This window comes from Eptesicus fuscus, chromosome 4 (assembly GCF_027574615.1).
Source record: "Eptesicus fuscus isolate TK198812 chromosome 4, DD_ASM_mEF_20220401, whole genome shotgun sequence".
Classification (NCBI taxonomy): domain Eukaryota; kingdom Metazoa; phylum Chordata; class Mammalia; order Chiroptera; family Vespertilionidae; genus Eptesicus; species Eptesicus fuscus.
In genome coordinates this window covers 74,902,010-74,927,400 of record NC_072476.1, presented here as the reverse complement: position 1 = coordinate 74,927,400, position 25,391 = coordinate 74,902,010, and the positions used below count along the sequence as shown (strand labels likewise).

General features: G+C 37.1%; 1 protein-coding gene across 1 annotated transcript in view; it reads left to right on the top strand.

Annotated features, from left to right (window-relative positions):
• The window catches only part of FCHO2 (FCH and mu domain containing endocytic adaptor 2), a 136,306-nt gene that overhangs the window by 108,423 nt on the left and 2,492 nt on the right, over window positions 1–25,391 (top strand). The window contains exons 18-25 of the mRNA XM_054715177.1: window positions 1,369–1,472; window positions 3,624–3,753; window positions 8,145–8,256; window positions 11,638–11,793; window positions 12,152–12,284; window positions 15,350–15,549; window positions 16,316–16,380; window positions 25,043–25,207. Coding sequence (XP_054571152.1) covers window positions 1,369–1,472; window positions 3,624–3,753; window positions 8,145–8,256; window positions 11,638–11,793; window positions 12,152–12,284; window positions 15,350–15,549; window positions 16,316–16,380; window positions 25,043–25,207 — 1,065 coding nt within the window. The remainder of the gene's footprint in view (window positions 1–1,368; window positions 1,473–3,623; window positions 3,754–8,144; window positions 8,257–11,637; window positions 11,794–12,151; window positions 12,285–15,349; window positions 15,550–16,315; window positions 16,381–25,042; window positions 25,208–25,391) is intronic.

Genomic DNA, 25,391 nt, shown 5'->3' with positions numbered 1-25,391 from the left:
TATAGCTTCAAGTAGGAGTGCAGCATGAAAGAACTGCTGCTGACTGGAAACAGGCAGCAGCCTTAGAAACTAAACTTGATTTCTTACCAGCTTTCTACTGTTTTTCTTCAAGCAACCTAAAAGATGCCTATATATGTTATCCCTTCATATGATAGGATTAGATAGCCCCATCGCATTTACTCTGTCCTGTGTCAACTACCTTTTTTCTTTAGGTTGCTTCCTGTCACCTCCATGTTCTTCCTTTTCATGCCTCCATTCCTCCATTGCTGACCAAGGGCCTTCAGCTTTACCTGTTGTTTCCCATGCATATCCTTAGACCATTTCACATATTTTTAACTTTACACATTTGTAAACTTATAAAACTTACTAAAATATGTTTCTTCCCATCCATATTATATTCTTCAGTTTCTGAATTATGTTACTTTTGATGATGTATACTTGAATTCCATTCATTAATTTCTACCATGATGAGTTTTTAATTAGGAATACTGAGGTTAGTATTTGATTTATAAAATTGCAAAATTTGCTACTGGTGTTGAAAAACAGTGAACATTAAATTTATATAGGATTTAGGGAAAGTTAGATTATTTTCAATACTTAACAAAAATGAATTAGAATGATTTAGGGAAATTTTTATTTTATTATTTATTTTTAAATATATTTTTATTGATTTTAGAGAGGAAGGGACAGGGAGAGAAAGATAGAAACATCAGTGATGGGAGAAAATCATTGATCAGCTGCCTCCTGCACACCCCCTACTGGAGATCGAACCCGCAACCCGGGCATGTGCCCTTGACAGGAATCGAACCCAGGACCCTTCAATCCACAGGCCAACACTCTATCCATTGAGCCAAACTGGCTAGGGAAATTTTAAAAAGAAAGATAATTTTAATACTTTTATCACAAAAAAATGTTAAAATGTGGTTCAATTTAAAAGTCAAATTACAGTTTTAAAGGTAAGTGTTTGATTTAGAGTTCATGTTCCTATTTTGAAGGTGTTTCAAAGGCTTGGTCTTTCATTACTATCTGTAAAGTAGGTGTATGGGCAATAAACTAAAGACCTTAGGCCTTAAATTGTTTATTTACATCAGCTATTATATGTATAAATAATTGAAACAGGAATATAACTTATGTGTGTCAGTTTTCTTGAAAATTTAATTATTTTTTTCCAGGAATAATATTGGTAGCTTCAAAAAGAGTGTATTTCATTGATAGGCTCTCAGTATTTCACCAAATATCTTTCTTTTTTTTTTTTAAACTCCTGAAAAATGAACTTTGAATCCTAACAGTTCTCTGTAAAAGAATGTCTTTATGTCAGGATTGCTACATACTAATAATTTTCTTCAAATTTTCTTTTCCCCCCACCAGCCAGGCCCACAACTCCTCTTTCTGTAGGCACCATTGTCCCACCTCCAAGGCCTGCTTCCAGACCAAAGCTTACTTCAGGCAAACTCAGTGGGATTAATGAAATAGTATGTACTCAGGTGTTTCTCTTTCTTAAAAAACTATAACTGTTTTGATTTAAGATGCAAATGATATCTTTATGTCCCCTTTACAGTTAAATGCTTGGAATTTTCTACTGGAGTTTTCAAAGTATAGAAGGGTTTTCCCAAACAATAGTTCCTTCATTCCTCCATCTTACCTCATTATCATACCTGTGGATCAAGACATTAAGACAAAAAAATTTTCTGAGAAAGTTGGCACATTATAAAAATACTATTCAGGACCCATTGTTTCACAACCAAGAAGCTGTTTTTATAGAATTCTCCTTGGTTCTTAGACCTTAGAAGTATATTGCCAGGAAAGTCCTGGAGAGCATCTAGTTCAGCTTTATTTTGTATAAAAGGATACTAATTCACATCATTCAATTGACTTCTTCATATTAAACACATATTGCTGTAAAAGAACAAAAGGAAAAAAAGCATTGGTTGTCGGATAGTGAAAGAAATTTTATGGGGTCTAGTCAGAGTGAGGCTCTCCCACATCAGTCTTTTTGCCTCTGATCTAATTGCCAGAATTAAATTTCTGAACGTCAAGCTTAATCTTTTTCTCCTGATATACATATCCAGTGTTTCATGTGATTGAATATTTTAGCTGCATGTACAAGGCTTTCGATGAACTGCCTGCATTACCAGACGAACTGTCCAACTTTCTCTTCTTTGCAGCCTAGGTTCCAGTCACTTGAAACTTTCCACTGTTCCCCAAACACATCATGCTCTTTTATACATCCATGTCTTATTATGCCACCTATATCTGAAATGCTCCTCAGTTTTCTTTTAGATCCTGTTAAATATCACCACGTTAGATAAAGCCCTCTTTGATCATTACTTCTCCCCCGGTGGATTTAATCATTCTCTTTCTTATACTCATATTCTGCTTATGTTTCTCTTAGTGCACAAATCACATTGTATTTCTCTTCCTCCCCCTCACGAGCTATACTTTCTTTGTGTGTGCCCCCGTTACTGGACTATGCCATAGTCCGTTTCATATCCTTAATACTTTGCATAATGCCTGGCCTATTACAGAGTATTCCATGACTAAATGAAAAGGCTTGAGCACCAAGTGTTGAAATGGTGACATCTTTCTTTTACAACCCTATTCCCAATGAACAGACTTAGTGGAAGTGAAATGAAGGACTAAATACCAGCTGCTAAGGAGATGGTTATTATTTAAGTAATACAAAAATTGTTACATCTTAATAACATGGATGTTTTCCTGATTACAAAAGCAATGCTTGATCATGTTGTAAAATTTGGAAAATAGAGAAAACACAAAGAACAAAAAATTCCTTCTGTATTTACCACTCAAAAGAGTAACTGCTATTAACATTTATATATACATATATATGCTTTCATATTTTTTTGAATGCATAGGTACTTATTTATTCAGAGGTAGTAAAATATAGTTGTTAAAAGCACACCTTTATCAGCCATTAACTACCTGAGCAACATTAGGTAGTTTATTTATCTCCTAAAGCCCATCCATTCATTGTTGGCAAGGGTGCAGGGAAATATTTTCTTGTATTTATAAAGCAGTAAAGTCAGTAAACCTTTTGGGAAGCAGTTTGGCAGTAAGTGTGGAAAGCCTTCATACTGTTTAAATTAATCATTTGACTTCTGAGATTCTATCTTAACCTTTTGCACTCGGATGTCGAGTGTGACTCGCACGGTTAGCATCGGTAGCGCTCTTTTTATACTCTTTGAATGTATCAATTTGAAATATAAAAAAATCCACATAAATAAGTTTGTATGAAAAGAAACTTCAGTTTTCTTATTCTGCCGCGCTTTGTAAAATCTGGGGTATTTAAAAAATTAAATCCCGAGTAGAATAAAGGAATTGAGAAAAAAGCGAGTGCAAAGGGTTAAGCATACTTTTTGAAATACAGAAAATGCTTTATGTACAAAGATTCTCTTGACAGCATTATTTTAAAATAACCTTTTCAACTTTTAATACAGCCTCAAAAATTATTTGATCTATGCATCTCTAATTTTGAGTTATAAAAAATTCACATTATAAATTTGGTTTAAGTATATTAAGATGAAATAAACCTGATACCTAATAATCTTTTTCTGATAATGGAGGAATTGTCTTACCATTTTGATAAATAACTCTTTGTTTTTAAGCCCAGGCCATTCAGCCCACCTGTAACTTCCAATACCAGCCCACCTCCTGCTGCTCCTTTAGCCCGGGCAGAAAGTTCTTCTTCTATCTCATCTTCTGCTTCATTGAGTGCTGCCAATACTCCCACAGTAGGTAAGGGATTTTCATGGATTACATATGAGAGCTGGCATTCAAAGTATGATCAGGCTGAAGGTTTGTTGTTTGTTTAATGGGCTAGTGATGACATTAACGTTAGAAATTTGGGTTTCCTGGAAACACACCTGGCATTATCAAACTAGTTACATTTTTCTTTTCTTATTCATAGTTTATTATCTAAATAGGAGAATTTTAACCGTGGTTAACACTGTTAATGCATCAGATTTACCTAAAACGAATACAAAATAACACTGAATATAAACTGTAATTGAAAAAAAAGGCATCAAATTTATAAACCAACCAATATAACTACTGTAGTTGACAGCAAAATGTAATGTAGCCCTTTCTACCGTGACTGATACTTGCATTCTTACAGAGTTTGTATTTTAAAAACAATTGATTCAATGAAAAAAAAAAAGAAGTGGGGAGGGGGAGTTTATGTTTGCAATGAATAATTTTTTTTCTATAAGAATTTAAATTACAAAGATTTATAAAAGTAGGTATTAGGGCATAGCCATACAAACCTAAACCTCACTGAACAAATTCAGTAGTACATTTAAATGTTGCTCAAGAGTGATTTGTTATACCTTTATCCAATTTTTCCTGCAAATTGTTACTACCTTTCTCACCTACTGTTAGTACAGTAAACAAAGCACAAAGCCACTTAAACAAAGGAGCTGTGTTTTGGGAGTAACAACTTCTTATCAAAGTTATAACTGTCGCCTTGCTGCTGCTTCTAAGTAATAATGGACTTATCCTCGATAATGTACATCACTGATTTGTACTAACTGAATATAAGTTAGTAGTGCTCTAAGTGTGGTCCTTGGACCTGCAGCATCTGTCTGTATCACTTGGAAACTTAATAGAAACTAAAGGCCCAGTGCATGGATTCGTGCATCAGTGGGGTCCTCAGCCTGGCCTGCGCCCTCTCGCAATCCGGGACCCCTCGGGGGATGTAGTAGTGCATGAAGCAGCAGGCTGGGGAGCGCTGCTGTGGAGGTGGGAGAGGCTCATGTCTCTGCAGCTGTGTCAGCAACCCTCAGCCTGGCGTCTAGCATTCCTCAGTCAGCTGAGCGGTACTCCTGCGCACTGAGCATCTGCCCCCTGGTGGTCAGTGCATGTCATAGCAACCAGTCAAATGGTAATTCAGTCGCTTAGGCTTTTATGTACAGACATTTCTCGGGTTATGTTGGACTCGCCATACGTCGTTTTGTGGTTACGTCGCCATCGTTTATTTATATATATATATATATATAAAAAAAAGTTCTGTCATTTCAATGTATGTACATATGTGTTTTATGTTTATTTATTTACCACAGGTAAAGGTCAGGAATTCTTTTAAGTTTTTTTTTACTGTTTCACTTCATTACTGCTGTGTATGTGCTCCATGTGAGTGACGTAGGTGTTTATGTAGGTGGGTTCCGACTTACGGCAAATCGCGTTGCGTCATGCCATAGGAACAGATCTCCGATGTAACCCAAGGAACTACTGTATATAGAAATAACCTTTTAAATCAGAAATGCTGAGAGTAGGGTTAGCAGTCCTTGAACAGGCCTTCCAAATAATTCTGATGCATGCTAATATGAGAATCACAGCCTTAAGTAAGCTGATTTAAATATGTCTAATTAGATTTTCAAAACATAGGAGAAGTGCCTTTGTGTCTGTGGCCATTGTAAAAATGGCCTAAGTAATATAGGCTAAAATGAGATAAAAAATGATTTCTCAATGTCTGAACATGATGTTAACCATCTTATTTTATATACCTTTGTGAATATAGCATTTTTCCCATCTTTTAACTTTATGTAAACACAATATGTCTAACAAGTTTGTCTTTGCTATAACAGCAATTTCTTATATTTTTTTGTATATGTGGTTTTGTTAATTTGTTTCTGCAGACTCTATATTTTAGTCATAAAATACATAGAAATCAGGCAGGTGGTCTGTACCAAAATTAGTTTTAGTTCTTTTTCATTATCCCTAGATTATTCAAAAGGTTTTCTCTTTGTGACAAAACCTTTAATTTTGATTGAGTTGGTACATAGTTTATAGTTTGATTCAGTGTGGCCAGTAGAACCACAAGTAGGTAAGTGACTATGATGATGCAGGCAGGATGTGTGTGGATTTTGTACGACAAAGGTTCTTTAAGGTCTATCTAAAAAATTATCTTTATTATGATGCTTATTCAATTCTTTGCTTAGATATAAATTTTTGATTCTTACTGTTTCTTGAAAGTATTTTCTTGCGATATTTTGTTTTATTTAAATATGATAGAAGATGATAATTTGATTGGGACACTCTCTGAAATTGAAAAGCACTGTGAGACTTCACAAGGTATTGTATCAAAAGCAAATGTATATGTTAACTAATGATCCTAAAGTGTATCTAAAAAAGACTTCGTTATCTAAAATTTTCTTTTCCAGCATTGTATGGTGTCTCAGAAATCAAGAATAACTCCTAAGGTTTAACTATCTCAATTTTGTACTAATAATGTTCAGTTGCTATACAGGCTCCATTGATATCAAATTCCCGATGATAAAAACACAATATTTTTGCATTATCTTCCATCTCCCTGTTCTCTCAACATTGAGAAATATCAATAAGTCTTAACTCTAAAGCTATTGTAACCACAGAAAAATTAGAAAAGAAGCAGAAAGAATATGTCAGTTTTAAGGCATTATTTTTCCATGCCTCCTCAGCAAAGTGTCTGGCCCATGTTAGTGGCTAGTAAAATAACTAGTGTGATTTTTGTGATAAATTTTTATATTATTGGATTTTTAATTTTCATCTGGAATTTTAAGTTGTCTTATTTGGGTGGGGAGTTACTTTTCCTAGTGACATAGAAGCAGCAGTTCTTGTTGCCAAGTATTTTTCTAACTGAAGAACTTTCTAAGGCAAAATTCCTTCAAATCCTTGAATATCACAAAATCTTCCTGGCCTCTAAAGCTAACAAAAGATCTTTCTTACTATTTGTAGGATCTCAGTTTTAGTTGTGAGGCAGAGAAAGCCAGTACTGATTTTTGTCAGAATTGATCCTTGCCCTAGCTGGTTTATCTCAGTGAATAGAGCCTTGGCCCACAGACCGAAGGGTCCTGGGTTCAAGTGTGGTCAAAGGCACATACCCTGTACCTTGGTTGCAGGCTCGACCTCCGGCCCCAGTTTGGCCTGTGCAGTATGCAACTAATCGATATGTCTCTCCTCATCTTTTCCAATGTCTAAAAATCAATGGAAAAATATCCTCGAGTAAGGATTAACAACAAAAAAGTAACTCAGTCTTTCACTTTAGGTTATCAGCTCTGAAATGAAAAATATCTGATGGCTATTAACATTGCAACATTTGTATAATAAAAGCGTACATTCAAATTTCAGAGCTATAGGTTGACCTAGGTTACTCATTTTTTAAATAAGAATTAATTATTTTAATTATTCTATCGACTTTTACAAATTGCATCACTTTTATTTATTTATTTTTTAAAATATATTTTAATTGATTTTTTATAGAGAGGAAGGGAGAGGGATAGAGAGCTAGAAACATCGATGAGAGAGAAACATCGACCAGCTGCCTCCTGCTCACTCCCCACCGGGGATGTGCCCACAACCAATGTACATGCCCCTGACCGGAATCGAACCTGGGACCTTTCAGTCCGCAGACCGACGCTCTATCCACTGAGCCAAACCGGTTTCGGCTTGCATCACTTTTATAAATTGCATCACATTATATATTAAATGAAGGATAAGTGGGAAGAGGACTCTAGTAAGGAAAAAATAACCACAGTGCACTACTTGGTGCGATTTTTCTATTAAAGAAACTTGAACACATGCATAGATTTAACTTTGTTACACTTTATTATGCTTTTAAAACACTGCTTCATTATGATTTTATCCTAAAGGTATCTGAACTTTATGTCAGGAAAGTTATAAAAATGTTATTAGTTACATTTATCAAGACAAGGTAATGTGGGAATATAATACAAGTATAGAGAAAGAAGGGGTAAAAGAAAATAATAATAAATACAAAAATCCAGTTTAATGCCCTGATGTATATGATGGGTAGAACCTGAAAAGAATGTAGTATCTGAATGATTTTGAAGCCATATTTTAGTAATCTTAGTTCTTCAGATAAAGGACTTTACCTTCTGACATTCTTTAACCCAACCCTTCTGTGTCTTGACATTTAAAAGAAAAAGTCATTGTGACATGTTTTCCTGATTTTTTGTTTTGGTCCTTTGTATTATTTTATGCTATATTTTTAATCCCCAGATTTTACTTGGGGCATCTTTGAAACCAGTAATCGAGTCATTTGTGACAAGCTAACATTGTGAATATACTTGTCTTGGTATTTAATAAATGTTTTTCGGCAGGATTTAACAAGTGAATTGTCTGTATTCTAGGTGTGTCACGAGGTCCCAGCCCTGTCAGCCTTGGAAATCAGGACACCTTACCTGTGGCAGTCGCCCTTACAGAATCTGTTAATGCCTACTTTAAAGGAGCAGATCCTACCAAGTTAGTCTTAAAAAGATACAAATATACTAGTGTGTGTGTGTGTGTGGGGGGGGGGGGTGGAAGAATGTGGTGGTCAATTTTAAGAGTTAAGTTTGAAACTGTGTAAGTTAGGGTTTTCTCTTTGTTTTACCTGTTTTTTGCTATCAAATATAGTCATTTAAGGATTGTCTTTCCAATAGAAAAATCGCTATAATCAGCAGTAGTGATTTTCCCCTCAATTAATATTCTTGCCCAGGCTTTATGACCAGTATGACACATGTGTTGCTTTACGTATCCGTAAAGCAGGATGATGTTTTAGATCGGGTTAGAACCTTGGCCTAATATATATCTTTTGTGAAAGTCTGACAATTGCAAGAGAGCCCTAGAATGTATGTTTAATATCTGAGACCTTATTTTAAGAAAATGATATTTGGGTGAATGACCATCTCTACTTTTCATGGAACATTATTCATTCAACCTACATTCATTCATTAAATATTTGAGCACCTATTATATGTAAGACTGTTATAAGTTTGCATTATCATGAGAGAAACAGTTTCTTTATTAGTTTTCTCTCACAACAATGCAAGCTTAGGAGAGAAGAACTAAAGTATCCTCAGCACAGACACTTTTACACATAGTAGGCACTCAAATACTAGTATTTGATGACTGAATATATATGGAATGAATAATGTTATATTAGGGGTATTGATATTTGCTATGAAGAAAAATAAACCAGGGTAAGGGGTTGGACAATTGCAATAGATGGCTACTATTTTAGATAGAATGGTCAACGAAACCCTTTTAAACAGATATTTGAAAAACATTGAGGAGTAAGCCATGCAGGTATTGGAAGGAAGAGCATTCCAGTGAGTGTAAGGGACTGAGGTAAAAGCATGCTTGGCGTATTTAAGAAACAGCAAGGAGAGCCATGTCATTGAGTAGAAGCAAGCAAGGAGGAGAGAAGTCAAGGATAAATCTATAGAGGGACTAGTTTAGGTTGGGCATGATGGACGGTAATTAGTTTAGAATTTATTTTACCTTATTTAAAAATGGGGATCGAGCCCACAACTCAGGCATCTGCTCTGACTGGAATTGAACCATACCTCCTGGTTCAGAGGTCAGTGCTCAACCACTGAGCCATACCGGCCAAACTGGAATTTATTTTGAATGAGGTGGAAAGCCAGTGGAATCTTTTAAGCAGAAGAGTAATGAGGTTAATGTTTTTTAAGGAGCCAGAGTAGATGCAGAGAGAGAGTTAACCATAGAAGTTCAGGTGAGAAGATGGTGGCTTCTATATATGAGTATTAGTAGATGAGATGCTGAACAGAAGTAAGATTCTGAATATATTTTGAAAACAGTTGTCAAGATATAATGAGTGAGTAGACTGCTAAGTTTGAAGTACTAAGACAACTTAACGGAGATATTAAGTTGATAGTCAAATGCATGATTCAAATGCATGATTCTGGAGTTCAGGGCATAGATTTATGTTAGAGATAAAATGTCTAGTTGTCATTAATTTGTATATAATACTTAAAACCAGGGGCCTTAGACAGGGGCCTTAGACAGTAGAGAAGATACTTGATGAGAACTAAGTCCTGGTACCCTCCAGTGTTTAGAAAAGAGGAAGATGAGAATGATCCAGCAAAGGAATTAGAGATAGCATACAACAAGAGAGGTGAGGAGAGAACCAGTAGAGCAGTGTCCCAGAAACTAAGGGAATAAACCCTTTCATGAAGGATGGTTGTGAAGCTATATCTGATGCCACTAACAGGTCAAAAAACATTGACCATTGACAATTTGGAGGTCACTGGTAGCCTTCACAAGAACAATTTCAGCAGAGTGGTAGAGATGAAAGCCTGTTCAGGAGCAAAAAGACACCTATATACAGGAAAAGCAAATGCAGACAACTCTGAGGATGTTTTGCTTTAAATGGAAGCAGGAAAATGGGGTAGAAGCAGAAGAGAGAAAGTAGAATTAGAGGAGGATTTTTATTAATTTAGTGTTTTTTAAGGCTGTTGTTCATTTTAGCACATCTGTATGCTAATGGGAAAGATCCAATATTTATGGGGAAAATTGAACCTTCAGGAAAGAAGGGGGACAACTGCAAGAGTGAAATCCTTCAGTATGTAAGCGAGGCGCTTCAGGGCACAGGTGATAGGATTGGCCTTGGGTGCATAGACTCATCAGTTGAAATAGGAGAGAAAGCAGAAGGTATGGATACAGAGTCAGATAGATTAGCAGTTCTGTAGTGAGAGTATGAGAAGGTTCTTTAAATTTCACTGAAAAATAAATCAGCAAAGGAAAGTGGCTGTGAATAGGGGGAGGGAACATTACAGATTAGAGGGAAAGGGTGAAGGTAAGAAAAGATGTAGGCATTGTAGTAGAATTGTCAGGTAACAGTAAGAGGGCCCAGTTAGGAGTTTTGGCTCTAGTAATGTTCAGCTCTATAGATTTAGATGAGGAGCTGAACTTAGCAAAGACTGTGTTTTGCCAAGTAAGCATGATCAAGTGAGAGAGAGGACAGGGAGGACTTATGCATATGAGTGTGTGTAATGATGGACTGGGATATTCCAAGATGGGAGGAAATTCGGATAAGAAGTAATGATTGAAGGTTAGTGAAAAGGATGGTAGGAATAACATTTTGGAGGTTTTAATGAGGTTGGAGAATTGTTGGAAATGCCATACTAGACAGGATGAGTTGGGGGAAAAAGAAAGTGGTGATTAGATAAGTGGGGATTTTAAAGTTGAGATTATGTAGGTGCTGCAGCATAGCTGAGGTGGACTGGAAGATAGAATCATTAGAGGTGACAGGCTAAAGAACTAGGGGACCAAATATTATAAGGATTATCTACATGGATATTGAAATCAATAAGAATTATGATGGTCTGTCTGTACCAGTACTTACTAATAATAGGCTAGGAGCTAAAATTTTCAGAAAATGAAAGGGAGTGAAGATGACTTGAAAGGGATGGACTAGTGAGTAGTATAGTTCAATGGTATGGGTTTCAAAGGAAGCTGGTGGTTTTTGGAAGGAAGAAGGAACATGGAGTTGGAAGAGGCAATGAGGAACAAGGAGGACATTTACCACGGACTGCCACCCTGAGGACGTTATCTGTGGCGGTTAGAAGGATAAATCGCTGCAGTGGGGGTAGTGTTACCTTCCGGGACGGCCAGGGGGTGGTTTTGGTAAACAAGTAAAGGAGTTACCAGTGTGCCTACATTTGTATTGAGTATGCCATTTCACAAAGGATCGTTTAAAAAAAATTAAACTGAAAAAAGTTCATTCATTCATAATTATGATAAATATACATAAAGTCCTTTTTAAACCAGATATGCTTTAAATGGAGATTAAAGTGCCTTACTTAAACTATTCAAAATTTTCAAAATCTCCAATTTCAGGTGTATTGTGAAGATCACTGGTGACATGACAATATCATTTCCAAGTGGGATTATTAAAGTCTTCACTAGCAATCCATCTCCAGCTGTGCTAAGCTTCAGGGTGAAAAATATCAGCAGACTAGAGCAAATTCTTCCAAATTCGCAACTTGTGTTCAGGTTTGTGTACTTTTGCTTTAAAGGTGGAATTTCTTTTTAAGAACATTTTCTTGCTTTTTTGAAGCAATAATAATTTAATTTGAAGACAATACCAAAATTATTTATGATTGAACAGCTTTCTGCTGTCTTTTTATTTTTTATGGTGGTAGTAATTATTACATTCTTACATCCTTTTCTGTCTATCATCTTTCAGGCAAACTTCTGGTATGTTTTATTCTTTATTCCCTAACTTTAGCTTTCCTTCATCCCACCTTTTGGTTCCTTTCTGCTAGTTTTTCCCAGATCACCAAATTGTTACACAGAGGCAAAGGGTAAATAAAAGTCAAATAAATAACAAAAATATTTCTTATGCATGCAGTGATCCATCACAGTGTGATTCTAACACAAAAAATTTTTGGATGAACATGCAAGCCGTTACTGTCTACCTCAAGAAACTATCAGAGCAAAATCCAGCTGCCTCTTACTATAATGTAGATGTATTAAAGTATCAGGTGAGTGTCCTGTCATTGAAAAAAATCCTAAGTCTAAAATAGTAACAAATAGAATATTGTAGATCATTAAATGAATATGTCATACCAAATGAGGTTCATTTCCGGAATGCAAGGATGTTTCGAAATCAGAAAATCTGTTAAGCCTATGGAGATTGTGACCATTTGACCACTAGCATTTCAAGACAATGTGGACTCATATGTGGGATATAATGATCAACATAATTTGATGAACAAGAATAGATCCAGAGACAAATGGCGGGGGTGGGGGATTAGAGAGTAACCAAAGGACTTGTATGCATGCATGTTAGTGTAACCAATGGACATAGGCACTGGGGTGGTGGGGGCTTGCCCGAGGTGGGAATGGTTTAGGGGAGGGGGTCAAGAGGGAAAAAAGGAGACATGTGAAACTTTAGACAATAAATAAATGGTATTGATGATCAAATTCATCATCTATTTCTGGTTAAAATTTTGAGTAAATACATGAATGCGTCCTTAATCTGAAAAGACCAGCAGCATCAGACTTAATAAATGACCTAAAGCAATTAATCAAAGTCAGGAATGGCTAAGACAACCATGATTTCTATTAGTATATAAGATTTTTCTGGATGGGTTAGTACAGTTAGACGAGAGAATGGAATAAGTAGTAATAAGTATTGGAAAGCAGAAACCAAAATTATTATTACTTACAAGGAATCCGTTTTTCCTGGAAAACTCAAGAAAATCAAGTAAAAAACTTGAATATAGGAGAATTTAGTAAAGTGATCAGTTTAAAAATTAATAGATTTCAAAACAATCAGGAAAACTAATGCAGCAAAACATTCACAATAAAAAATAATTAGGAAGAAACAACACAACCTCTACTGACTTGAATATAGTTAGAAATGAACACTTCATTCATTTTCAGGAAACTAATGTAAAAAAGTTTAACTGTTTCTAAATTAACATAAATTTAGTATATTCCTAATCAAAAACCCACTTGAGGTGTTTATGTATTTGTGTTTAGAGACTTGACAGTTATTTTCAAGATATTTCTGGAAGAATAAAGTTAAGTGCTGTTTTAGTTTTAATGGGAAAATTATTATAAGGCAACAATATTTAAAATAGTTTGCGACTAGCACAACAGTAGATGGCCAGATGAGTGGAACAAATTAGAGTGTCCAAAAATCTAAGAATAAATGGAAAATTGTTTATATGACAAAGTAGCATTTTAAGGCAATGTGGAAATGATGAATTTTTCAATAAATGGTATTGGGGCAGAAGGCTAGATAATTGGGGAAAAAATTTAAGCTAAATTCCTAACTCCAAATCAAAATAAAATCTACATGTGTCAAAGGTTTACTAATAAATGAAACCATAAAGATACTAAAATAAATTATGGGTGAATATATGTATACTTATGGGTATATGTGTGTATATATGTATAATATCTGTTAATATTTAATCTTGAAGTATGGAAGACCTTTCAAAGAATGGTACAAAACCCAGAAGCCATGCAAGAAGTGAGTGAGATATTTGACACAGATATTTGACACAAAAATAAATTTGTGTATAAAATATTTAGCTAAAACAAACCCTGAACAGAATCAATATTTAATTTGAGGGAAAAGTATTTGTAATATATAAGATAGACCAAAAGGCTTACTCCAAAGAGCCTTTATAAATTAGTAAGTAAAAGGTGAATAACTCAATAGATAGTTAACTTATGGACAGAAGTGCCATGCCAGTAGAAATCAGAACAGTGAATATATTTTTTTTATTGTTTAAAGTATTACATATGTCTCCTTTATCCCCGATTGACCCCCCCCCCCCCCGAAGAGCAGTGAATATTTAGACAACAATGAGATACTGGTTTTAGCCCATCAGATTAATAAAAACAAAAAAGATTGCTTTATTAAGAGTGTGATCACTTGTTAGTAGTACAAATTAATGGAATCTCTTAGAAGACAGTTTTTTTTTTTTTTTAATTTTTTTATATTGATGTTTAGAGAGAGAGATCAGTTGCCTTCTGCACACCCTGCACTGGGGGCTCTGACCCAGAATCAAATTGTCGACCTATCAAACCAGTGATCTTTTGGTGCATGGAACGACACCCAACCAACTGAGCCACACTGGCCAGGGCAGATTTAACCTTTAACTCAACAGTTCCACTTCCAGAAATTTATTCAGAAATCACACAAATGGGCGGGAAAAAAGAACATAAAATACAAAGGAAACCACTGAAGTACACATCCACAGAGAAAGAGATTGATTACATGAATTACAGCTATTTAAAAGAATGAGATGTCTCTATGTTTGCATGTGCCTAAAAAGTCTAGAAGGATATGTGTACTACGATGCTAACAATGAGGAACTGCCAAGGGATTAATTTCCTGTTGCATATACTTCCTATACTTCTATATTGTTTGAATTTTTAATAGAGTAATTGTATTTAAATAGCTTGTGTTTCTAGGAAATAAATACCTAAAGAGTAAAAAAGTGCTGCTGCCATTTAAATTAGCTTAAAGTTTAATCCAAGTATCAATTTATCATTCATCCAACAAACATTTATTATTCAGTGCTTGCTAATTGCTGAGAGTTGGATGGGGAGATAGACAGTAAAGAAGTAAATAATGTGTTTGAAAATATGTGGTATGGAAAAGTAAGAAGTGTGAAAGATAAGCTCTGAAAAATTGTATTTTCAATGTAAATTTATACAGGGTGATCAGAGTAGGTCTCATCGAAAGGGAGTCCTTTGAGCAAGGAACTAAAGAGAGTCCTTTGAGCAAGGAACTAAAGAATTAGAATTTTACCATTTACTATGGGTCATGTGATTAAAATTAGCCATTTGAAGTTGAAAAATATTCTAATTCCAGACTTGCAGAACTTCATGGTGACACATCCCTTTCTCTTGTTTTAAATCTAAGTTCTAAGATTCTTTATGAATTATATGTTGAATGATGAGAGATATTCAAACATTACAAGCATAAATAATCACTGGATAACAACAGATTCTGTGAACTTATATATGTCATTAACTGACTTGTTTACTTTTCAGGCCAAGTAATGATTTGTTTTTCTCTTTAAAGGTATCATCAAATGGTATTCAGTCTACACCTCTAAATCTTGCAACATACTGGAAATGTAGTGCTGGCACCACAGATCTTAGAGTGGATTATAAGTACAACCCAGAAGCTATGGTGATGCCAAGTGTGCTTTCCAACATACAGGTGGTGGTACCTGTGGATGGAGGGGTCACAAACATGCAGTCCCTTCCTCCTGCAATATGGTAAGTTTAGGAGATTTCTGAATTCCTGCTAAATGTGTTTTAACCTCCAATTTTTTAGAACCTAAGTTATGAAAATTGTGTAAGTTTGAAAAGTTTTGGTGCATTTTCCCATAGAAACTATGCTATAAAAAGATGTTCATTTTACTAGTTAAGCCACAGTAGCCTCAATCCAAAATAAACTAGTTTTGGTGTCAATATCCAGACTTGAATGATTTAAGACTTTTTTACCCTTAGGCAAATTGCTTAGTCTCTCTAAACATTTTATTTTTAAAAATAAAGATCATAATAATTATTTTACAGGATTAAATATAACATCTGGCATACCTATAGGAACACATATTTGATTAGTGTTTAGTAGTATTAGATATTCTACTCTCATCTCTTAACTACCTCTCTTGTGCTCTCTATTAATATTAGTATAGACTCTAACCTTTTAATAAAAGTGTGTTTATCTTGAGTACTGAACTGAGCCATCTACACATTGTTTTTCTCTATAATTAGTAGGAATGAGAATTACATAATTTAGTAAAAATTCCATTAATTTAATAAAAATTTCATTAATTGAGAAAGATATATAACATATATCAAATATTTTCACCAGGTGATACTATTGAAAATAAATTTGATATTATAGTTGTTCTAGTGAAATATTTAAAACACATTTAGTTGTTCTAGTGAAATATTTAAAACACATTTATTTATTGAGTGCCCTTTATGAATAAGGTGTAATACTAGCCACTTAATCTGAAGATATTTGTTATTATAGGAACGCGGAACAGATGAAGGCCTTTTGGAAACTGTCTGGTGTTTCAGAAAAATCAGAAAATGGAGGTAACTGTGTGCTTGTTTTTCTTTTTCTAAATAATGTGAGGTCACAGAAAATGGACTTTTTAAGGCATGTTTATGGAAAGTTTTTTCCTGGAATGTCATGACTTCAGTTCTAGAATTCACCACTAGGTGGAAGTTAATACCTTAAATAAGGGTGGACCAACCAGTTGAGATTCAGAACGGATTTTTCCTCCACATTGAATATGCTTTCTCTGTAAGGAAGAACTTTATAAATGTTTTCTCTGTAAGGAAGAACTTTATAAATGTTAAGTAAATGCTTCTTATGTTCACATGTTAACATTAAATTTAATTCATTAGGTATTTTCTCTTACAGAGGTAGAACTGTTTATTCCAGCTAGGTAACTTGGTAACTCATTGAAAGTGATTTAACACACTCTTTTGCTCACTGATAATGGAGTCCTCCCAGTCTCCCAGAAATCATGTAGAAGCTTTCAGGCTTTAAAAAGCCCCTTTGTGAAGTAAAAGCAAAAATAAATGAATGGGACTACATAAAACAAAAAAGTTTTCTGCACTGCAAAAGAAATCAACAAAACAAAAAGGCAACCAACTGAATGGGAGAAGATATTTGCAAACAATACCTGTAATAAGGGGCTATCTATAATAATAAAAGTGTAATGTGCAAATTGACCAAACGGCCCGAACAGCAGAATGACTGTCTAAACTACCACGCTATGACACCCACTGGCGCCAGGCCAGCCAAGGCAGGTGCAATGCAGTTGGTCAGGCCTGGCCATCGCCCTATGATTGCCCCTGTAGAGGGAGTCCCTGGCCACCCACCAGCAGGCAGCGGTGGGTGGGCACGGCCTTCCTCTGTGGAGGGCGATACATCGCAGAGCCGTGGGCAGGGCCTACATCTTTGGGGCAACCGCGATCAATTGCCCCAAAGAGGGAGGCCCAGGCTACCTAGCCAGCGGTGCTGCGGTGGGTGGGCGGGGCCTCCCTCTGCAGGGCGATCGATCACTCCCAGACTGAGAGAGGGTACAGGCCGGGCTGAGGGACCCCTTCCGCCTCCAGTGCACAAATTTCATGCACTGGGCCTCTAGTTATTCATAATATATAAAGAACTCATACAACTCTGAGGGACATCTGTAATGCTCTCAACAATAAAGATAAGTTTTTTAAAAAAGAATATAACAAAAAGCCAAGCATTCCGATTAAAAAATGGGCAGAGGACCTGAATAGACAACTTCCCAAAAAGGCATGCAAATAGTCAAATATGTATGAAAAGATGGTCAACTTCACTAGCTATAAGGGAAAGGAAAATAAAAATCACAATGAAATGCCACCTCACATCTGTTAGAATGACTAATATCAACAAGACAAGAAATAGCAAGTATTGGAAAGGATGTGGAGAAAAAGGAACCCTTATACCAGGTGTACTGGTTAATAATGCAGTTTTTTTTTCAATAGATGGAGTTACACATATATTGATATAGATGCATTTTGATATGTATGCTGTTTCGTTGTATTGACAGCAAGCTTCAAACCTTCTTATGTCAAATTTGCTGAAGGTGTTAACATCATAGATATTTATATACTTAAAAATGTCGAATTTTGTGCCAAAAAAAGCATTTGCGGAAAGTTTTAATTCATTATTTTGAAGAAAAATGCTGCTGAAAGTTATACCTCAGGAAGCTTATGGTGAACATGCTTCATCTCAAGATACTTGTAAACGCTGGTTTAAATGCTTTCAAAGTGATAATTTCAATGTGAAAGACAAAGAACATCCAGGTCAACCAAAAAAGTTTGAAGACCAACAGTTATAAGCATTATTGGATGACGATGCGTGTCAAACTCAAAAACAACTTGCAGAAAGATTAAATGTTGCTCAGCAAACAATTTCTGATCGTTTACAAGCAGTGGGAAAGATTTTAAAGGAAGGAAAATGGGTGCCACATCAACTGAATAAAAGACAAATGGAAAACCAAAAAGTCATCAGCATCAGTAAAATATTGCTTCAACGGCATGAAAGAAAGTCTTTTTGCATCGAATTGTGACTGGTGATGAAAAGTGGATTTATTTTGAGAATCCCAAACGCACAAAATCATGGGTTGATAAAGAAGACAATGCTCTGCGTTTGGTGGGATCAGGAAGGTGTGGTGTATTATGAGTTTCTAAAAACAGATGAAACCGTTAATACTGATCGCTACCGACAACAAATAACCAATTTGAACCACACTTTGATCATGAAATGACCAGAATTTGCCAGAAGACACGGCAAAGTAATTTTGCTTCATGCTGATGCACCATCACACACTTCAAAACCAGTTAAAGACACATTAAAAGATCTTGCCTGGGAAGTATTAACCCACCCGCTGTATTCACCAGACCTTGCTCTTTCAGATTACCACTTGTTCCTGTCGATGGCACACACCCTTTCTGAGCAGCACTTCAAAACGTATGAAGAATTGGAAAATTGGGTCTCTGAATGGTTTGCCTCAAAACAAGAAATGTTCTATTGGGATGGTATCCACAAATTACCTGAAAGATGGGGGGAATGTGTAGCTAGCAATGGACATTACTTTGAATAAAGCACTTTTGATGTTTCTCTTGAAATCATGTTTTTGTTGATTACAAAATCCACATTATTAACCGGTACACCTGGTACACTGCTGGTGAGAATGTAAACTGGTACAGCCACTATGGAAAGCAGTATGGAGGTTCCTCAAAAAATTAAGAATAGACCTACCATATGACCCAGCAATCCCTCTTCTGGGTACCTGCCCAAAAAACTTGAAAACATTTATGCATAAAGACATGTGTGTACCCCTATGCTCACTGCAGCATTAATCACAGTAACCAAGACATGGACTCAACCTAAGTGTCTTACAATGGATGATTAGATAAAGAAGATGTGGTACATATATACAATGGAATGCTACTCAGCCATAAGAAAGGATAAATACTGCCATTTGTGACAACATGGATGGATCTTGAGAGTATCATGCTCAGGGTAATAAACAGAAAAGGACAAGAACCATATGGTTTCACTCATGTGGGATATAAAACAAACTCCTAGACACAGACAACAGTATGGTGGTTACCAGAGGGGAAGAGGAGTGAGGGAAGGACAAAGAGGATAAAGGGGTCAAATATACGTATAGTGTTAGGAGGATACTAGACTTTGGATGATGAGCACACAATTCAAGTATACAGATGATGCATCATAGAATTGTATACTTGAAATTCAATGTTATTAACCAGTGTCACCCAGTAAATTTTTTAGAAGCCCCCTTGCCTACTCCATTTCCCTATGAAAACCTTTCCTGGTCATTTCCCCTTATTACAACGAAACATATAGGCCTTCAATTCTGTGATAATTTTTTAAGGAGAAGTTAATTGCCTCCTCCCACCAAGTCTGTGTTTGTGTTCTCGATGCTAAGGAAAAGTCAGTGCTAGCTGATCACTCCTGGTATCTCCCTTAACTCAATTCAGAATATAATTCCCAGGACAGTCAAGTCTTTAGGATTAATTATTTTCATTTTCTCTTACCCTGCCCTCTTGAATGCCTAATTAACCACCAATAACTTTTCCTGTTAAGTAGGTTTTGCTGAGCTTTTCTGAATATTTTAAGAGTAATGTGATCAAAACACAAAAACATTGTCAGTTTTTCTCTTAGGTATTTCTGCATAAAGGACGATGAACATATTGTCTATTTATTTATATGTGCCATGATGAATCTGACTTTTACCAGAAAACCACACATTCACTGGGTCAAATAACCCAAAAGCTAACTGCAGTTCCTTTGTTGCTTTTTGATACTTAAAGGTAGTCAACTGTACTGACTTTTACTCTAGTTATTGAAATGAAGTAAGCTAGAAATCCTACTTGAATTGAGGGCTTAAAACCAGTTAACAAGGAAGAAAAGGATGTATTTTCCCATATCATGAAACTATACAACTTTTATTGTAAAAACTTACAAAAAAGGGGAATTGGTTCTCTCAAAAATGTAGAACAAATATTCCAAAAATTCATATGGAACCAAAAAGGACCCTGAATTGCTTCAGCAATCTTGAGAAAGAAGAACAAAATTGGAGGTATTACAATACCATTATCAAACTATAGTACAAGGCCATTGTAATCAAAACAGCCTGGTATTGGCATAAGAACAGGCATATAGATCAGTGGAACTGAACAGAGAGCCCAGAAATAAACTCATACCTCTGTGGTCGATTAACATTTGACAAAGGAGGCAAGAGCATACAATGAAGTAAAGACAGTTTCTTCAATTAATGGTGCTGGGAAAATTGGGCAGGTACATGCAAAAAAAAAAATTAAACTAGACCACCAACTTACACCATACACAAGAATAAACTCAAAATGCATAAAAGATTTAAATGTAAGTCTCAAAACCATAAAAATTCTAAAAGACAACATAGGCAATAAAGCCTCAGACATCTCTCATAGCAATATTTTAGTATATCTCAGGCAAGGGAAACAAAAGGAAAAGGTAAACAAATGGGGCTAAATCAAACAAACGCTTCTGCACAGCAAAGGAAACTATCAACAAAATGAAAAGGGAACCTGCTGAATGAGAGAGATTTGCCAGTGATACATCTGATAAGAGGTTAATTTCCAAAGAATTTGTACAACTCAATACCAGGAAGACAAATAGTCCAATTAAAAAATGGGCAAAAGACCTGAATAGACTCTTCTCCAAATAGGATATAATAGATGGCCAATAGACATATGAAAATATACTTAACTAGTGACCCGGTGCACAAAATTCGTGCACATTAAAAGGGGATTAGAGGAAGTAATTTAATATTGTTATTTGCCCTTTCTCTATAATAGAAGTGTCAGATGAAAGAAAATTAGTAAAATGTATATGAAAACCTTCCTCCTATCAGAGTCTGGGGCATACCATGGGACCCAGAGTCAAGTCCCTGCCCACCCACATGCACCTCAAAATTGCATGAGACCCAGATCCGGCCTGCGCGCCCCCCCTCCCCCCCCATTGGGCTAGATCCAGACCCAGCCAGTCCCACCCTTGTCAAGCCCTGCCGGGCAGGGGTGTAGCCTCAGGTCCCCCAGCCCAGACCAGGTTGGGGGGCATGCCTTGAGGTCCTCCATCAAGCCCCACCAGGTGGGGGACATGGCCTGAGATCCCCCGTCAAGCCCTGCCAGGTGGGGGGTGCAGACTCAGGTCCCCCGTCAAGCCCTGCTGGGCAGGGGCGTGGTCTGAGTTCCCTCGACCCAGCACTGGGGGTGCACCTTGAGGTCCCCCGTCAAGCCCTGCTGGGGCGGGGGGCACGGCCTGAGGTCCCCTGTCAAGCCCCACCAGGTGGGGGGGGGGTGCAGCCTGAGGTCCCCCGGCCTGGCGCTGGGGTAGGGGGAGCAGCCTGAGGTCCCCTAGCCCAGCATCAGGACAGGAAGCGCACCTTGAGGTCCCCTGTCAAGCCCTGCCGGGTGGGGGACATGGCCTGAAGTCCCCTGTCAAGCCCTGCCGGGTGGGGGGCACAGCCTGAGGTCCCCTGTCAAGCCCCGTGGGGGCGGGGGAGGGGGCGGGAGAGGGCGTAGCCTCAGGTCCCTGCTGATTGCTCGTTAAGGCTCCTTATGGGAACTTGGCCTCAGCTGTGGGTGCAGCCATCTTTGTGATGGAGTGATGGTCAATTAGCATATTCCCTCTTTATTAGATAGGATGTGAATTAAAACCACAATGATCTATCACCTCACACCTGTCAGAATGGCTACATCAATAAATCAACAAACAAGTGGTGGCAAGAATGTGGAGAAAAAAACCCTCATACATGCTGTTGTTGGGAATGCATGTGGAGAAAAGAAAACCCTCATACACTGTTGGTGGAAATACAGACTTGTGCAGCCACTGTGGAAAACAGTATGTCCTTTAAAAAATTTAAAAATGGAACTGCATTTTGACCCAATGATCCCACTTCTGAGAATGTCCCCTAAGAATTCTGAAACACCAATCAGAATATATACCGTATTTTCTGGTGTATAAGATGACTTTTTAACCCAGGAAAATCTTCTATACGCCCAGTCATCTTATATGCCGGAAAATACGGTACACCCCTATTTTCATAGCATTATTTACAATAGCCAGGATCTGGAAACAGCCCAAGTGCCCATCAGTAGATGAGTGGATAAAAAAGCTGTGGTACAGTTACACAATGGAATCCCACGTGGCTGTAAAAAAGAAGGAACTGTTGCCTTTTGTGACAGCATGGGTGGACCTGGACATTACTGTGCTTAGTGAAATAAGCCAGACAGAGAAGGACTACCATATGATGTCACTAAATATGTGGAATTTAATGAACAAAGTAAATGACAAAATAGAACCAGAGACATAGATACATGGTATAGACTGACAGCTATCGAGGGGAGGTAGGTGGGTCAGAAGGAATGAAAGGAGGTGATAGCCAAAGAACATATACACTGAGTGGCCAGATTATGATGATCTCTGAACGCATAATAATCTGGCCACTCAGTGTATATCCTATATAATAAAAGGCTAATATGCAAATTGTCCCCTTGACCAGGAGTTCGACCAGCAGGCAGGCTGGCCAACCGCCCATGTCCCCTCCCCCTGGCCTCTAATATATATATATATACATACTCTCTCTCTCTCTTTCTCTCTCTCTCTCTCTCTCTCTCTGAGTGGCCAGATTATTATGCGTTCAGCGATCATACTGTATTTTCGGGCGTATAGAAGATTTTCCTGTGTTAAAAAGTCGTCTTATATGCTGGAAAATACCTTAATAATCTGGCCGCTCAGTGTATGCATAGCCCATGGACAAGACTACTGTTGGTGATGGCCAGAGGCAGGGGGGCAGGGCTGGGTGGAGGTGGGTAAAGGGGCAGGGGAGGGGGAATAGGAGGCATCTCTTAAAACGTCAACAATAACTTTCTAACCAGATATTTTAATAGTTTCCCTCTGCTATTCAGGTGTCGGGTTGTCTATGTGAAGAAATGGAAAAATCTTATAAAATGTGGTTCTGATTGGGTTAGTTCAGTGGTCGGCAAACTCATTAGTCAACAGAGCCAAATATCAACAGTACAACGATTGAAATTTCTTTTGAGAGCCAAATTTTTTAAACTTAAACTTCTTCTAATGCCACTTCTTCAAAATAGACTCGCCCAGGCCGTGGTATTTTGTGGAAGAGCCACACTCAAGGGGCCAAAGAGCCGCATGTGGCTCGCGAGCTGCAGTTTGCTGACCACGGGGTTAGTCAACCTTTAAAAAGAAATATCCAGATTAGAGTACTGTAAAATAGAGATCTGTTTCTATTCTGGCTTTCCCAGAAGAGGGACAGGAAATAATTCCAAAGTTTAAGGATTGCCAAGGTCGCTGCTCTTGGTAGAACTTCGTTACAGATTGAATTGCAAGTCAAGAATTGTATATGTTTAAGGAGGGCTTGGACAATGGTTAAGAATTAGGTAGCAATTCATCTTCCCCACTCGCAAAATAGTATAGGGTGGATCAGTGTTAGGACATCTTCCAGATTTTTCTCTGTAATATTCAATTTCTGTGTAAGGAATCACAGAATGTGACTCCTGCTACCTAGCAATTCTGCCCACTTTCCCCAGCCAGGAACCTGGTAACTTCCTAGTAAACTCTTCCTTTCTCACCTCTTGAGTCTAACTCTTAAATATATATCTTTCAAATGCATTCCTTTCCTTTCCCTTAGCCTAGTTCAGATTCCTTTTTCCTGTCACCTAGAGTCCTAGACTATTTTATTGACTTTCAGTTGATCTCCCTACCTTGCATCTTGCGTCCCCCTCCCTTCCTAAAACATTAATCTGAAGTGTTTCTGTCTTTCTTACCTTTCGTGGTTCCCTATGGTTATTTCTTATCTTGGCATGTAAAGATATTTAGAGCTTGTTCCTTGCTATCATTCTAGTCTCATCTTCTGCCATTCTCCTGCTTTCTCCGACTCCTCTGGTACAGAAGTAGTTCCCTTAAATGCATCATGCTCTCTCCAGTCTCTCATCTCTGTAGTTCCCTCTGCCTGAATACACACGGGCATCCCCACCACCATCTTATGTGCTTTGGTGTTCCATGGCTCCTGAGATTTCTATGGCATTTACCATATTCATCATAATTGTTTGGTTTACTGTTTCTGCCATGCTATTAGGCATGAAGTGTACTGAATAAATGGTTATATCGAAAAGGAAGCACCTCAGAAGTATCTATTTTGCATGATGCTTTAGACCTGTTAAATTTTTTAAAGAGAGGTGAATTGAAAATAGTAATGTTGATAGAGTTTTCCCCAGTCTTAGCTGTCTTTCCTTTTTTCTCTCTCCCACTCCCATATGATAAACATTTCCCTTTTACTTTATTCCTACTCGTATTCCTCCTAGGGCTTCTTCCCTCTGACCTACCCTCACTGACTTCCTTCTCTTTTGACTCAGTTCAGCATGCATATAGCATAGGAACCTCAGTAGTAAACAACTCATATTCATATTAAGTCAAAGAGGAGCATGGGTTAAGATTATTTACTTAACAAAAATTCAGATTCACTGAATGAAGTCTAAATTTGGAAACAGGATCATGATTCGTTTACTGTATACATGTCATGAATTTGGCATAGGACTGATAATAGTTTATCTTATGTGCTCATTTGATTTTTTTGGTATGAAATGTATATTACCCTGTGTAAATTCTTTATTCTTTTCCTTGTAGGTTCTGGGACTCTAAGAGCAAAATTTGATCTTTCAGAAGGACCCAGTAAACCGACAACACTTGCAGTGCAATTCCTCAGCGAGGGAAGTACCCTCTCAGGAGTGGATATTGAACTTGTAGGCGCTGGCTATAGGCTTTCCTTAGTAAAGAAGCGGTTTGCCACTGGTGAGTTGGGAGATTAAGTTTTTCATGTACATGGGAAACATTTGTATTATAATCTAAAGGCATGAAAGTATTTTCTTTGGTCTTTGGCATAAGGTGCCAGGTAGAGAGACACCTGGGAAAGAATGCCCATGGCCAGTATAGCTGAACACCTGTGATCTAATTCTAATATATTGTAAACAGCAAT